Here is a 16,587-nt window from a genome sequence, read left to right as displayed (position 1 = left end):
GACTGCTACCAACAATTACTTTAATATTGTTCATGTAAATGAAAGGAGAGAGGACAAGAGGGAATGAATTTAAACTGAAAGAGGGGAGGTTTAGGTTAGATGTTAGAAAGAAATTCTTCACTCAGAGTGTGGTGAGACAGTGACACAGCTGCCCGGAGAAGCTGTGGGTGCCCCATCCACAGAGGTGTTCAAGGCCAGGTTGGATGAGGTTCAAGGCCTGAGCTGGTGGTTGGCAACCCTGCCCACAGCAGGGGAGTTGGAACTATAACTTCAAGGTCCCTTCCAATGCAAGCTCTTCTATGATTCTAAAATACCATTCATAGGTAAACCACTAAGTGTGTTATGTGAGGATTGTCAGGGTCCTATGCCCTTCTTAGAGCCACAAATGTCTTTTTAAAGAGGATTTAGTTTACATGAGTGTACTTCAGAAGTCCAAGTTCTTTTGTGCCTCCACATTATCATGCCACCCATCATATTTACGAGTTAGGATTTGCAAAATTGTCTATGGTCCACTGGTTTTCTCCTTCCTGTACACTATTGTGCTGAATATGGTATTTCTTTGTTTGGATTTTTCCTTCTACCTCAAGGTAGGATTTCTCCTTAACTCTGCATAGGCATTTTTGCTTTGATCTGCTCATTCCCCTTCAAGGCCTGTTGGCTTCAGAAAGAGGTGTATCAGAATCACAGAATCACAGAAACATCAAGGTTGGAAAAGACCTACAAGATCATTTAGTCCAACCATCCAAATCAGAGCTGAAGGTTTTGAAACCGCTTATGAAATACTTTCTCATTGCATGGGTGACAAGTATTTTATTTGTGTCCATGTTGGATTGTCCTCACTGTGTCTGATAAATCAACCAATATATGTTGAGGTAGGCTTTTCTATAGCATATTTGTGCAGCGAAATCCTCATGGAGATGTAAAGGCCTCACATCATGTTGTCATGGTGGAGCTCTTCCTCCAGACCATAATCTCTTGTGTGAGCTTCTTTTTGTTCTGGCTGTGCCCCAGAATGCTGAGCTACCATGCTCTTTCCTGGTTTCATTTTGTATGGCTACAACTTCTGCCGTTATTTTTGATTGTCTTTATTTAGACAGACTAGAGAACCTCAAATGTTTGCTGCTTTCTTCTTGTGAATGCCCCCATGAGCAATAAAGAAAGAAGTTACAGGTCTGCGGTTAAAGATTTTAGTATTTACACTGAAGCATCACACTACAAGGTATTTATTCCTGCCTTAAATCCATTCTGCCCATCTGTATTAAGCCATCTTAAGCTTTCCAACTTTTTAAATTTTTGGGCAGTAATGCTGTGTGTGGTATCTAAAGCAGTGGAATGAACACACAATACTTATAATTTTGTATTTTTCTGTCTACCAAATTGTTCTTGTAGTTTGGTTTTAGAAAGTACCTTTTTAGAAAGTACCACAATTTCTCAGAATGCTAACTCTGATAGTCATTGTTTAGACATTATTTAGACTTCTCTCAGTGTAAGGTGAGCTAATGCTTTGAGGTCAGTCAAGTTACACAGCACTCAGTGAACCTATGCTAATTTATTACAGTAGAGGTCTGGTTCCTTTGGCTTTAATGGACATCGGGCATTTGTAGCTATCCGAAGATGATTACAAAAGCAATTGAAGAATAAAATACCCTTCCTGTGTTCTAAAAAGAGAAAATTATGTGGAAGATTCCTCTCTCTTCTTTAGTGTTTCATTAATCAGCGTAATTGTAGGTATAATTAATGTAAATTTTAGATGCAGTCAGATACATCTCAATCCAAACACAACAGTGAGGCTTAAGGTGAAGGAATTATTTAGAAAAGGAAACCAATGGGAAAACCTGGCATAAAATCAGTTGTGCAGCTGCTTTCTTTAAGCTGTTTCCAAGATACACAGGCACGCATAGCACAGTAGGGTGTACAGTGTTTATGCAGCCAAAGGGTCATGGTGTAAGCAATGTTGTGTGTGTACAGCCTGTTTTAGGTCATCCACTGATTCTCCAGTCCTGCCTCTGTTTTCAAAGGTTTATTCCCAGGTATTGACAAGAACAGCTTTAAAGTTTTTCTTACCACTTATTCAAGAAATGCTCATAGGAGAATGACACGCTGCTAAAGGAAGAGCTACACACGCTTCAAAAGCCTTCTTAAAGCATACTGTTGAATGTTTCCCTTCACAGCAGTGATTTTTCCTAAGGACAACTCTAGCATGTGTCGCAGTTCCTTTTGCTAAGTATGATCGGAGTCAGTGGAAAGTCTTCCAGAGTATCCAAATGACATGCTGGTTATGTACTGTTGGATGGGCTTGCACAGATAGTCTTTTTGATATTAGTGTTGTATGGAAGATTTGGGCCTCCAGTGAATTAAAATGAAGGATGTTACCTGCTATGAATACCACAGGCAGAGAACTGGGCAAGGCGTGAAGCCTCTTTGTTTCTTATTCTCTCTTAGTAGTGGTTTACTTCAGTTTTACTGGCAAGTGCCTGAGCACTTGGGAGCTGCCTGAGCTTGCTTGGGAGCTCTGATTCCATCAGCAAGGAATGATTCCTAGCTTGAAGCACCTCACCCACCTTCAACTAGCAGTGGCTCGCTTTGGTGGCAGGGTCCCAAGGTGAGCAAATCCTGGAAAAGCAACCTTCTGGTGGTGCAGTGGATTGTGTACAAGACAATAATAACAATCCCACTATCTACCTTTGTTGTTTTCTCCTCTAGTATTTCTTAACTAGTAGTTTTACATGGAACTCCCAAGATTCCCTTTTTACGTAGTTGTGAAAAAACAGGTCCTCTGACTCTAGCCCCTACATCTGTTTTTGTAATAGCTTAAGCATCTTGTAATGCCTTTTTGAGACACTGCAGAGATTTTTTTTTTATAATTTCTTCTTATAAAAAGGCCCTTTGTATACTTGTGTAGACGTGTGTGTTCATGCACTTGCATAGCAGAGAATCCTGTGATCTTTTTATACTCTTAAGTTCAATAGCTGGTGTGATAATGTATACAATAATGTAACTAAATTCTAATGTGTTGACTCTAAGAAAGATCATGAATAATTTATGTATACTGTTCTACTGTCAAAATTTCGTCTGTCAAAGCTGCAAATACCTGTACTGGAGGAAAACCTTTCTCTTAACTTCATGGGAGGTTCCATCTTCTGCACGATCCTGCAGTGAAGTTATTCCATGTCTGCTGATGCACAGTGTCAAAGTCTCTCTGCCATTGTGGAATCAGCATTAAACTTCATGGTGAAGTTATGGAGGAGGGAGCAGACCAAGCATGTTTCTGCCTCCAAAGCTTAACTAGATTTCTTACTTCACGTAACTTCTTGTGGCTGTTGGGAATTCCTATTAAACATTTCTCTTTTTAAAGTGTGCTTACTTTGTACTTACTTCATCTTATTCTTCTCTTCCCCAACAGTCAGAATGGGACCTGTACAGTTACCAGACGTCAGAACACCATTCAGGAGCTTCTGCAAAACTGTTCGGATTGCCTGATGAGAGCTGAGCTCATAGTACAACCTGTGAGTGCTTTTTCTTTTTCTTAGAAAAAGTGACTATGAATACTTGTAGGGAATGAATGCTGCATTGTTAACTGAATACAGTGGATGTGGTTCTTCATCTCTTTTCTACCCTTTCAGCTATTTATGTGAGGCAGCTGCCACTTACCCTTAGAGTGGAGTAACATACATCCTTGCTGGGTCTCCTGCTTCTGTCTACACTCAGTGTTCAGTAAATCTGATTGAAGTGCAGCTGGTTAAAATAAGGAGACCTTTTTGATTTTAAAAGGCAAAATGCAAAACCAAAAAAGAACAATAAAACACCCTTTGAACAAATTCTAATGCATCTTATTTTTATCTTATCGATGATCAAGACCACTGCTGGTGAAGATGCTAATAATGTTATGGCTACTTATCCTCCCTTAGTGTATCCTGTCAGGTGTCATCATAATTTTGAGCCATAATTAATCTGAATAACCGTAATAAAAACCTTTACCACGTTTGTTTTTCCAGCTGATTTCTAAAGAAGCATTTGAAATCAGATCAAAGTCTGATTTGACAAGATCAAAATCTTGTCAGCTGTTTGATCTGAACTGTGTGCAGATGATCTTTGCCTTATGCCACACAAACCCATCTGGGGATGGGTTACTCATTGTCACTAAGTCAAAGGAAATGCAGGATGATGAGCACATCTTGCTGTTGAGGCCATTGAGTTCTAGAATCTGTTTGCAGTTCTTGCAGTAGAGGTAATTCAATGTGCACTTCTTGATCCTCAGTGAACAGAAAATTCTTCTGGGAATGAACTCTGTTGTTAGCAGTTTATTTCCTTTTCAGTGGTACAGTATGTGAGAGCATATTTACATAAAAATCAATGCCATAGTAAATAATGCCTCTTGTTAAGGATTAATATTATTGCAGTGAAGTTAAAAGGAAGTGATGTTTACTTCCAGCTTGGTGACACAACATTCAGCACTTGCTATTTTTTTGTTTGCTGTTTTTTTCCTGTGGGACTAAGTAACTAGGCCCATCAACATTTTCTTTTCAGAATCAAATCACAGCTGGATTATGTTTAGTTCAGCGTGGCCTCGTCAGTGCAGGATGAGATCAAAAAGCCTTGTCTTCCTTTTCTGAAGCACCATGACCATGCTGGTCCAGTGCACTGGAGACACCTGGCTATGGAGATGATCCCAGGCAGATGAGATGCAGTGTGTATTTTGTGAGAAAAGAAGCAATGGCTGTAGCTCTTATCATCTTAGAAAAAAATCTGAAGAATTGGGAGAAAAGATCACCAACTCCAGCTTGGACAGAATGTTTGATTCTTGTCCTCTAAACTCAAAAGCCATTCCTACTTCATGAGGTCTTAAAAACTCAGTTGACTGAGTGCAGCCTTGGCTCCTCTGAAATAAAACTCAGTCATAATATACTGTTGTTTATGGAAATGTTTGGTTGGTATTATATTTAAAAAATTTTCTGTATGTTTTATTTGTAACTAGGACTTTCAAATGACCATGAATCCTTTAGTAATTTGACTTCAGCTAATTAAATCTGTCAATCAGAGACCTAGCAGTTGGAACCCTTTATTCTTCTTAAAAATAATTGGTCCTCATAGCATCACTCTCAAAACAATGTGAAGTTTATGCAGTAAATACTTAATCTCCATCTTTTTTTTTTTTTAATTTTAGGAATTGAAATATGGTGATGGTGTCCAGATTAGAGGAAACAGAGATCTGGAAGAATGTTTTGCACAGGCAAATGACCAAATGGACATCCTGGATGGGCTGATCAGAGAGCTAAGACAAATGAATCAGCCCTGTGAAATGTATCAGAAAAGGTATTACCAGGGAAGGGCTGGGGCAGGGAATGTGATAGATATAATCCTGTGGTATTTGAAACGTTCTCTGATGTTACAGGCAGAAAACAATAATGTAGAAAGAAATGGTAGTGATTTTTTTTTTTTTTTTTTTTACGCCTTGGTTGTTACAATTTAATTTTAGACATTATATTTTTTTTTACAACCTGTGCTATCAGCATTTTATTTTTGAATACCTAGTGGTTCAGTAGAAGATGGGAATTGTATTGTTTTCATGTTTTCTGGGTGTTTACCTGATGGAAAGTAACTGGTTCTTTCTCTTTCAGGCTGCTTCAACTTCAAGAGCAAATGCGTGCTCTGTACAAAGCCATTAGCGTTCCCCGTGCCAGGAGGGCCAGCTCCAAAGGTGGTGGTTGCTTCTCCTCTCAGAGTGGTTCAGGCTGGGATGAGTATACAAAACGTGTCACAAGTGAATGCTTAAATTGGATGAGGCAGCAGAAGGTAAATCTGTACAAAACCTAGAGATAATGATAAAACCTAATTTTGCTTATGAATATCATTTTGTCATGCAGTGATGTTATGAGTGCTAGTAGAACATTAAAAGTATGTTTAGATGATAGTATATTGTTCCAAGTTCCTCTTTTTTTTTTTTCCCCCCTCTTCTTTGCAGCATTGTATGCGTGGTGAGTTTTCACTAAAATACAAAAATGGATTTGAGGATCCCTTGATGTTTAATCTAGTGCAGGGGAAAAAGTGGAAGTCAAATTTGAAAACAAAAAATGAGACACAACTGTTAACATAACAAAAGATGTTAGCATGTTTGTGTTAGAGATTATGGTGTTCAATATTTCCTTCCTTCCTTCCACATATTTCCTTAATGCTTTGTATTTTAACTCTTTACAGATGAGGCCAACTTCACAGATTTAACTATTATCCAGTATTTTGCACTTTTTCCTCCTCTAGTACATCCTTTTCAAAATGGGAGCTGGAAGGTAGAGTTAATTTCCACAGGACTAGACTTCCAGAAGTTGCTGCCTTAAAAGCAGCTTCAGCATTTTCATGTGTATCTGTTGCATGCACAGAATAAATTTGCCTATCCACAGCTGTTGATGGTATGGCCTGGAGTAGAAGCACGCACTGAGAGCCTGAAGTGTTCTTGTGCTGCTGGTGTGGAAGTTTTGTGTTTGTAGTTGGTCTGCACTTACTGAGAGACAGGTAGGGGAAAAAGGTGCAGGGATGCCCGAGACAGAATTTGCAGACTCCCTGTAATTTGAAGGTGCAATATTTTTATTTCTCTTTTATTAGGTAGTTGCTTAGTGATCCTGTCATTGTTATCTACACATGGTGTTTACCAGGTGGCTGCTATGCAAACCAGATGAGCAGGGGAGAGCTGTGTACAGTTCCCATACTTATGTGAGTGCCAGTCATAGTCTGGTCTTCCAGTGCCCTCCCATATCACAATCTGTCTTAGAGGAAGAAAGAGAAGTGGAGATGCACTCCTTTGAGTGCTAACATTTACGGGCATTGTGCCAGTAGAGTAGCAGCAGATAATGATTGCTCTTCACGTACTGTGGGAGAGTAAGCTGATTATCAGACCTGCCATGGCTTGAGGAATGATGTTGGACAGACACTGGGCTTCCTTCCAGTGATGAAAGATTCTGAACATGCTGCACCTCGCAGAGGTGCCACGTGATTCCCTGCTCAGGCACCTCTCACTGAGCAAGCACTATACAGCTGAGTTCCCACGCAGTTGCTGCAGTGAAAGAAAAAGGCTCACTTCTCTCTCCCTTTCAGTCCCTAAAGCAAAGCTGAGGCTTCCTATTAGGCTTTTGAGCTTTTTTTTTTTAGGGAAAATTTATTTTGAACTTTGCACCGTACCTCTCCTTCCCACTCCCTTATTATGAGCTCATGTTGTGACCAAGATAACATGATGAGATAGCAGAAAAAAAGTCTGAGCAGCTGTGGTGGTTTTCTGCCTGTGTTTTTGTATCTTGTGTCCGGATGGTGTGCTGACAGGAGAGCCAGGTGGTAGGAGGGCTGGTCAGATTTCCATTGCAGAATTAAGGAAGGTGGACTGATATCCACAGAGCCTTTGTTTGTGTATTGGCAGTCTTTCAAGTCTGTTGCTACAGACTCTCTAGACTGTATAAATATAATTGAGAGGGTCAAAGTCCTGTAACTTTTAGATAGCTGAATGTAAAATGGTTTCATTTCTCAGAACATTTTCAGCCCTTGCCTTTGAACCCCTACGCCTGAATGTGGTTCAGGCTTAATTGACATCTGTTGACTCATAGAGATTTGGCCCCAGGCTGGTAATTACCAAATTGAGTCCCAACCCAAGATTAAGATACACAATTCTCTACAGTGCATATGCTCACAGAGGCATTCATAAAGGGATGGATTGTGATCATCTTTACAGAGCAAAAGATGCTTTGGAATTTGAAGATTTGAGCTGTCAATTCGGTGGATTTTAGTATTTGCAAATAATGAAACACAGAACTGAAGTCAGACAGTTTTCAAGTTAGAAATTATCCAGGTGTATTACTGTTTTTTCAAATGCTGTTTCTAGAGATTTTTCCTCATCATCCTATAATAAAAGTTGCCAAAGTACAAGACAAACAACATGTTTTATAATCTTTTCAATTTATTTAATACATAGCTTGGCTTCTTTTTTTTTGTTTGTTTGTTTTTGTTCTGTTTTGAAATTAATTACTTGTTTTTTTTGTCTGGCTGCATTGAATTTAACTGAAGTCAGTGGTGTTACTTGTATGTAATTAAAATGGTATGTAGTGTACTGGGCTGCAGAATGTGATTGCACATTTTCTCAGGTATTATGAACAGTGTTGTAGAAAACTTTAAACTATACTAATGAGTGTACTTCATCTTATCTAATCTCAAGCAACGTAAGTATATTCCCTACTTCGTTTCTTCTATTTTGAGAGCCTGTCTCAAGTGAAGGCAGTTTCAAGACATTTTAAACCCCTTTTCTAAATACCAGTTTTACTGCATGATCATGTTTCTTTCAACCTTGTTGCTCTGATTTAGGTTATAGTGTCTCGTTTGAAATGAAAGTACAAATGCTGTCCCTTTTTCCTAGGCTGAAATGGAGCTGGTGAAATGGGGGTTTGATGCAGCATCCATTGAACAACAGATTAGTGACCACAGGAGAACTCACAATGCCATTGGAGACTATCGCTGGCACCTAGACAAAGTCAAAACAGATCTGGTAATTACTGTCTTCCCTTACACATTGCTTGGTCTGGATTCGTAATCTTGACTTGCCAATGTTCCATTGTAGCAAGTAATACTGAACAGCAGAGCTGCTCTTTGGAAAGCATTGATGTAGTGATAGCAATGACTTTCCATCCTAGTATTTATTATTTCACGATTATTTTGTGCTCCACTTTCTTTCCCTAGAATTTTATAATGAAAATTTAGTGTTATTTAATGTTTCATCATTGTGTACCCAAACTGGCAATTACGTATTGGGATATTTTTGATGAGAGAATGGCCAAGAGTTATTGTTTTCACTGTCTTAAGTTAACATAAGGAAGTGAAAGGATTATGTGGGTGCTTAGCCCAAACTCTGGGCTAAGTTTAGAACTTTTCTGTGTTTGTTTGTTTAATCCTTTTGCACCTTCTCATCTGTCTAAGTTTTGTGATTGGAATAAAGAAGCCAGTGAAAGTGCAGTAGTTAATTTCTTTGGTTATTAGCCCTACAGTTAGGTGTAGGAGAAGGGCTTACTTCATCTCAACTCTTCTGTTAATTCCTCATATGGACAGAGGGGAGGGAGTTGGATCTAAAGAAAAAGGATTCAGTTCTGGAGCTCTATTTTCTCAGACAAACTAGAGTGGAAGGGTTGTTTTTCCCTTCTTCCTTCAGCTTATTCACAAGGTAGGAAGGGTAGCCCTATCAATTATTAGTTCCAAGGTTATGCACACTCCCAGTCATAGATACAAGAATAAAATCAGAGCATCCTGCTTAGGTCATAATTTACACTATTTCATAGTCTTTACAAAGCTGCCTCAAGCACTGGATAGTTCCCCATAGCCATCTAGAGTCTGATTCAGAAAGAGATCCAATTTTGGAAGCTGTTGTGGTATTACAGGGTTTATGTTCAATCTTGCTTATGAACATCTCTGTGGGAAATTTGTTTACTCGAGTCTTGTTTTTATACTTTTGATCCTCCACTGGTGCAGACCTGCTGCTGACCTATCTAGGTCCATTGCAGACATTGTGAATTACCACCTGAAGTTTTAACACTGTGGTGCTGGCTCTGTAAAGAAAGGCAACTTCTAAAAGGCACACTAAATGTTTGCTCTTTATTTCAGCGTGAGAAGGCTGCCGTTCATCAGCTGGAGGAAGAATACGAAGGACTGCTGGTGAGCACAGGATATTTTCATGCCTGTTACCTTCTGTGATAAATGTTTTTTGTTCTAACACTGGTGTGAGAGTCAATATAGATGCATATATAAGTAGTGCCATTCAGCAGTGTTTTGTAGCATATATAAGGCTCAGTTTGAAGCACAAACTTGAGATTAATTCCTTGCCAGGTTTATAATTGACCTACCCTCACCAGGAAGTTCCTGCTTTGCACCAGGTGAAGGTGGTTGATCACTAAGCAGGTGCAGAGTAGAAGTCTACTTCCTAAATGGGAACTGATATAGCAGCAAAGTTGGTCTATGTTAGGAGGACTGTGTGTTTTGCCTATGTCATCATGTAAAACACAGAGAATCTTGTGCAAATTATAGGGATTAGAAGCTCTTTTCTGTATGCATTTCAAATAACAAGATATACAGTATGATGCAAGGACAGAGAAAGAATCTTTTCATGAATTATTATCTGTGCAAAAGGCCGTGGTACAAAATGAAGGATATACTATCAGTAGCAAAAAGAAGTAAAAGCCATGTTAAATTTTCAGGAGTTTCTTTTATTTTCCCCATGTCTTTTTGCTTGCCTGCCTACGCATCTGCTGCATTTGTTTGAAATGACTGAAGAACCTGGTGACTTCAGATCCCTGTTGTTTTTCAAACCCATGCATGTTATCCATTGTCCATTGCCAGCAGGTTTTATAGCTGTGTGGATTTTACTGTTATTCTTAGTTCAGATAAAAAAATGCATGAATGTGCATGCTGTTCTCTTGGCTTCCCCTTCTCCACCCAGCACAGGCTCTTCTGTGTTTATTTCTTCTCATTTTGGAATTCCTTGCAGAAATACTCCTTTGAGAGAATGGATCAGCTCCGTCAATTCCAGAACCTTATCCAAGCAACCAGCAGAGAGATCATGTGGATCAATGACTGTGAGGAAGAGGAGCTTCTATATGACTGGAGTGACAGGAACACGGATATCTCCAGGAAGCAGGAGGCCTTCTCTGTAAGACAGCACAATATCCTTCTGCTTGCCCTGGAATTTTCTTTTGGCATGTTGAGGGAGGAACAGCTTGTCTCAGGGGAACTGATCGTGGCATTTCTTCACTAAGTATCTATTGATTTTTTTTTTTTTTTTTTTTTAGTTTGGTTTGTTTTTTTATTGTCAAAACACTGTTGGATTAAGTACTATGTGACAACCTTTTGAATCAAGATTAAACATCAGCTGGAAGATTATATTCACACTCAGCCACTTGTATATTCTTTTGACCTTGAAAACTAGCTTTATCAGTACAGTTCATTGAGGGCTAGTAATTACATGTAGCCTGTGCATGCGTGCTAAACTAGAGGACTTGAATCAAGCTTCCCAGTTCTCCCTCTTAGGACTTATGCAGGGGCTAGTGATCCCTGATGTGGTCCTGATTTCTTCACCAGGTACTAGGGCTACACATGAGGGAACTACTTTCTTTTCCCCTGATGGTCTCAGCACATTGAGAGCACCATCAGGACTGGCTTACAGTGCTCCTAATTGTTTTCTGTGGGTACAAAAGGAAATTGAGCGTGTGTTTCTTTAGCCAATGTTGGTGCTGGTCATCAGAGTGAAAGAGAAATGAAAGTCACACCATTAAGGAGATTCTCTATTCTTTTTACGTTAGTTGTTCTGGATATTGAAAGATACACTAGTTCTTGCTTTCATCATTCCTCTTCAACAGGAAAAGCTGCATTTTGGGTGCTTTGCTCTATGAAGTGGCAAGCCTAGAGACTAGAACTAAAATGACCTTTGATTCTTCTGACTTCATATATAGATTCAGTGCATTTAGAAGAATTAACATGCACTGTTAGCAGGGATAATTTTATGCAATCATTGCTTTTATGCAACCATTATACAAACTATCAGGAAAAAGTTAAGTAAATCACTCTAAGTTCTGTGCCTTTGAAAGCTCATTTAACACTGTGTTTTGGTTATTAGAAACGTATGAGTGAACTGGAGCTTAAAGAAAAAGAACTCAACAAGCTAAAACAAGAAAGTGACCAGCTTGTGCTCAACCAGCACCCCGCTTCAGACAAAATTGAGGTGAGTTAAGCCCCATGTGATATAACTTGCTCCTTTAGTTGCTGTATGGGAAAAGTTCTTAGTGAAAGTCAATGAATGAAATGCTGCATTTGGACATGAGAACAGTTTGCTTGCCAAAAATCCTATCAATTTTTATCCAGTTGTGAGAACTGCTCTAATAAATGTTACCACCTTCTGCAAACCTGCAGACACAACTGCTGAAGACTTCTTAAGAGCTTGGGAGAGATCTCACTGCTACCAAATTTGATAATGCATGCATGTAAAAAATTAATATGGGGGCTTAGGGAGTTGTCTAAATATATTGAAATTGCTATATTTCATGTGAGTTAACTTCAGTGAAGTAGAATATGGTAGGAAGACATGCCATTCTCCTGCTATCTCAATAGGCATGTTTTGAAGATAGCCACACCCTCTAAGGGTTTATGTTTAATCTGGTGCAAATACTTCCTGCAGACGAAATTTATAGTATGTTTCTACACCTTAGACAAGACTAAGGAAAAATCTTAGTCTTTAGGAACTGCTATTGTTTTAAATGTGTGGAAGAACCCACAAAAACAGAGTTCTTTCTCCTTTTCAATGCGTTTAGTTTGTAATTTGTTATCATATTGTGTAGAATCGTTGCTCATAATTCACTGTGTGGTCAGTTTCTGCCTTAAAGGAAAAATACTTGTGAGCTTCAGCAGTGAAGTAAAAAGTAGTATGTAACTTTCCAAATGACTTACATGAAGGGTATGTGAGAAGTCTTGCTATAAAAGTAACCATTGTGAAAAATTGTTTGACGGTTCTCCTTGGAAGGAAAACAAGACAATTTGCCATTGAAATGTTTCACGTGCACTACTGTTTTTGCATTTCACCCCTTTGTTCACACACTTCAGGCTTTATGCTGATCAAACAAAATTCAAGTCAAGAACGAGTTTCTCTTTATAACTCACAAACAGGTATGTAACTGCCTTCAGTTAGGTAGACATTTAGAAGCAGGCAAACTATTTGCATGAGTTACCTTATTCTGGTGTACGTTAGTTTGCTCTAGTAGATATTTATTCTCTACAGAAATTCAAATTAAATAATTGTGCTTGAATCTAGATACAGAAGAGAGATCCATGTGGTAATTTGAGTTCTGGATATTATTTGTTTTCTTAGGCCTACATGGATACACTACAAACTCAGTGGAGCTGGATTCTTCAGATCACCAAGTGCATTGATGTTCATTTGAAAGAGAATGCAGCTTACTTTCAGGTGGGTAGTGATGTGGAGAATTCACACTTGCTTTTGTATTATATAAATACTAGACAAATATTCACTCATAAATGTTTACTTTAAACTTCATGCTCCAGCATTGAAACATTTAAAATGTACACACTTATAAAAAGAACTGACTTATTTTTAAAAGCTCACTTTGTTAGCAATATAGAGTAATGTAAAACTGTGTTTATGCTTTTCCACGTGTAAGAATTTTGACAGCTATCAACATGCTTTGCTCATGTTAGAGTTTTAAGGAATTAGTTGACAAATTGTGAATGTGATTAATAGTCTGTGGGAGATCTGTCCCATCTTCAAAAGTTTTGTTCAAAGCGTGAATCCCACCTCAGGTATTTTTTCTGTACCAAAATGTTCCTAAATCCATACACAATTAGATGTAACACAGCGTTATCAAACTGTTGTAAATGCTGCAGTTCTGCTGGATACGAACTGGGATTTCTCATGAAAGGAATCCATTGATTTGTAGTAGACATTTCTGTGCAACTGAAATCACAACTTTTTTCTGTAGTTCTTTGAGGAGGCCCAAGCTACAGAGAGCTATCTGAAGAATTTGCAGGACTCCATCAGAAAGAAGTTCATATGTGATAAGAGCATGTCACTTCAGAGCTTGCTGGAGCAAATCAAGGAGCTGGAGGTACTGTTCCATCCTACTCACAGATAATGTTCTGCCTTGCATGGATAACAGTTGACCCCTTTGGATACCAAATATTAACCCAAATATAATGAAATGTTGGTAAACAGTACTGAGTGAACTTGAAACATTAATGATATATTTGTCTCCTTTTCTTTAGATAGCCTACAAATGGGTATGAAAAACAACAGCTTGCTCAAGTTGCAAAAATAATTTATTTGTTGTTTCTCTTCTCTTTCTTCAAGCTACAATTTTACATTATAGGCTAAAGACTCATCCCACTGTAGATAAAGGAATTTTTGCCTACAGTGAGCTCCAGATATATGCCTCTAAATAAACTAGTGGGAACTAGATATGGTTTTTTTTTTAGAATGAGTTTTTAACCTACAGTTGATCTTTGCAGAATGAACGAGAGAGAATTCTTGAATACAAGAGGCAAGTGCAGAGTTTGGTGAATAAATCCAGGAAGATTGTGCAGCTGAAGCCACGTAACCCAGATTACCGGAGTAACAAGCCCATTATACTCAAGGCTCTGTGTGACTACAAACAGGATCTGGTAATGCCCTTTTTTAGCTGAAATGAAAATAATGTAAACTAATATATGGCAAATGATTTAATAGACAAACTATTGAGCTGATAGGTGTAACATTTTTGCAAGTAGGAGTATGGAGTTTATGGTGGTGATTTCTTTTTATTAAGTAGTGGATATGCTGAAGTTTATATCTGTGTTGTCTCTTAACAGCATGCTTACATGTATTTTCTACTTGCTATTTTTCTGCTCTTTTTCTTCCCAGTTACTAGGTTCCCAGTTACCTAGTTTTCCTGTGTTTTATCTGTAAAACCTTTTTTACCTGATTCACTGAGTTGCACTCCAGTAGTGACCACTAATTGACCATTGTGATGTGTGTTTACAATCTGGGGTTTCTGCTATCTGCTCTCTGTGATCTTCCATATCACATTTTATTCTGGAATCGCAGAAGTTCAGCCTACATAGAGCTAACTACCTGTTGGAACTATAAGCAAAACAAAACAGCGTAGGCAGTGTTTGCCTGGCTGCTTGGCAGTTGTCCTCACAGTTAAACAAGCTAGAATCTGCTCAGGAGGAGATAAGGCCAGACAAATTCAAAGACTCTGAATGGTGGGGTCAGTGTGAAGCCTGAGGCCTTTTGCTAGTGATGTCCAAAAACAATACAGGGATTCCTGGCATGATAAATGATAGGAGGAGCTTTCCCCTCTTGCTGTGTGTGGGTTGTAACCTGCACCATGCAGGCCTGTGGCCTCAGGGTGTCAGAATGTCTGGCAGACATTGCTGGTGGATCTAGCTCTGTGGCACTTGCTCCTGGTCCCTTCTCAAGTGTGATTTGCAGCACTAAGCGTCTGTTTGCTTCCAGCTTGCTGTGGGGTGGCTTACAGCCATAAATGATTGGTAGCTTACAGTACCCACGCTTTGTCTTTTGATGTATGTCATGGCAAGCCCCAGATCTGATGATCAGCTGAACTGGCAGATGCTTATAGTGTTCTGTGGCTCCCAGTTAGTTTTACAGAGTTAGTATCAAGCCAGAATGTACGCATGCACATAGCAGCTGTTAAGCACTCCTGATCCTGTAATCCAGGTACATCATCCTTGCCTGTCTCTCCTAGAAACCCCATCTTGCTTAGCTAAAGAACAAAAATGTTGTTTTATGTTCCTTACAGAAAACAGTGCGCAAAGGAGATGAATGCATCCTGAAGGATAACAATGAACGCAGCAAGTGGTTGGTGACTGGCCCTGGAGGAGTGGATATGCTCGTGCCATCTGTTAGTCTGATCATCCCACCCCCAAATCCATTAGCAGTGGATCTTGCTACCAAGTGAGTTGCCAAGTTGAATTTTCTTGCAGACATGAGCTGTCTTGAGTGGATCCAGCTCAGGCATTGCTGTGCTCATGCCATAGACATGTCCTGATTGTTAAAATGACTTGTGAGTTCTGTCTGAAAGCCTGATTTGTTTTATTGTTCACATTTTTTTCTGCCTTTTGATAATTAGAATTATGTGCATAATATTACTTTAGCCTCTCCTATGAGGAGAAAAAAATCTTAGCTTGCTCTTCTTTTTGGCACTGTGAAAAAAAAATTGTTAGCAGTGCTACCTATCCTCTTAAGCAAATTGCTGGAGTTAGTTTGGAATTCTAGCTGTGTAAATAATGAGTTGGTATACTCATTATTAATCTGAAAGTTATGGATAAATTCATTTTCAGGCTTCTTTCTTTTTCTATTAGAGAACAAGCCTTAAAACACTTAACATCCAGTGCCTGTTTCTTGTGATATTTTTTAGCTATGCTACTAAGATGTACAAGTTTTAACCATGAAATTTCTTCTCCCATCTCAGAATTGAGCAATACTATGAAGCTATTCTGGCTTTGTGGAACCAGCTGTATATCAACATGAAGAGCCTGGTGTCTTGGCACTATTGCATGATTGACATTGAGAAAATCAGAGCGATGACTATTGCCAAGGTGAGACTACAGCAGGCCTTAACTGTAGACCAGGGACATTCATGACCTGTCCTCTGCTGCTCCAAACAGTGCTTGCAGTATCCAATTCAGCTGTATGTTCTGCAAAACTGTGGGCCTGCCTTTTGTTGGGTTATACAAGCAGTTGTATATGGAAATGGGCATTTTATTTCAGGAGAAGAAAAATGCTTTCCCATTCAAACATGTCATAGATAAAAATGAAGGTAAACTAAAGGGACTTACTATATACTTGCACTACTTGTTCCCACTACACAAGGGCATGGATAGACATAGTAAAAGGCAGAATTACAAACTGTTCTTAAGTTGTGAAATGTTTGTTACGTAGCTAACTCAAAGATTGCTTTGTGCATCATTCTTCTAGAGGCAGCCTGTGTCAGTTTTATTCTAAAATCAGATTCCTCTGTTCTTATGTTAGTATGTTCCTTCATGAGTCATTAGTCATATATCCTC

At 38.9% G+C, this 16,587-nt stretch overlaps 1 protein-coding gene across 7 annotated transcripts in view; it reads left to right on the top strand.

Moving 5' to 3' along the window:
• DSP (desmoplakin) overlaps positions 1–16,587 on the top strand; it is a 60,040-nt gene that overhangs the window by 27,814 nt on the left and 15,639 nt on the right. For all 7 annotated transcript variants that reach the window (XM_090136959.1, XM_090136958.1, XM_090136960.1 and 4 more), the window contains 12 exons: positions 3,404–3,506; positions 5,165–5,313; positions 5,619–5,793; positions 8,390–8,518; positions 9,625–9,675; positions 10,505–10,666; positions 11,630–11,734; positions 12,875–12,970; positions 13,503–13,628; positions 14,029–14,181; positions 15,321–15,475; positions 15,993–16,119. In XM_090136959.1, coding sequence (XP_089993085.1) covers positions 3,480–3,506; positions 5,165–5,313; positions 5,619–5,793; positions 8,390–8,518; positions 9,625–9,675; positions 10,505–10,666; positions 11,630–11,734; positions 12,875–12,970; positions 13,503–13,628; positions 14,029–14,181; positions 15,321–15,475; positions 15,993–16,119 — 1,455 coding nt within the window. In that variant the 5' untranslated portion in view covers positions 3,404–3,479. The remainder of the gene's footprint in view (positions 1–3,403; positions 3,507–5,164; positions 5,314–5,618; positions 5,794–8,389; positions 8,519–9,624; positions 9,676–10,504; positions 10,667–11,629; positions 11,735–12,874; positions 12,971–13,502; positions 13,629–14,028; positions 14,182–15,320; positions 15,476–15,992; positions 16,120–16,587) is intronic.

Source organism: Phasianus colchicus, chromosome 3 (assembly GCF_987193195.1).
Source record: "Phasianus colchicus chromosome 3, bPhaCol1.hap1.1, whole genome shotgun sequence".
NCBI classification, from domain to species: Eukaryota; Metazoa; Chordata; class Aves; order Galliformes; family Phasianidae; genus Phasianus; species Phasianus colchicus.
The sequence above is the reverse complement of the archived record's forward strand: the minus strand, read 5'-3'. Positions and strand labels throughout refer to the sequence as shown.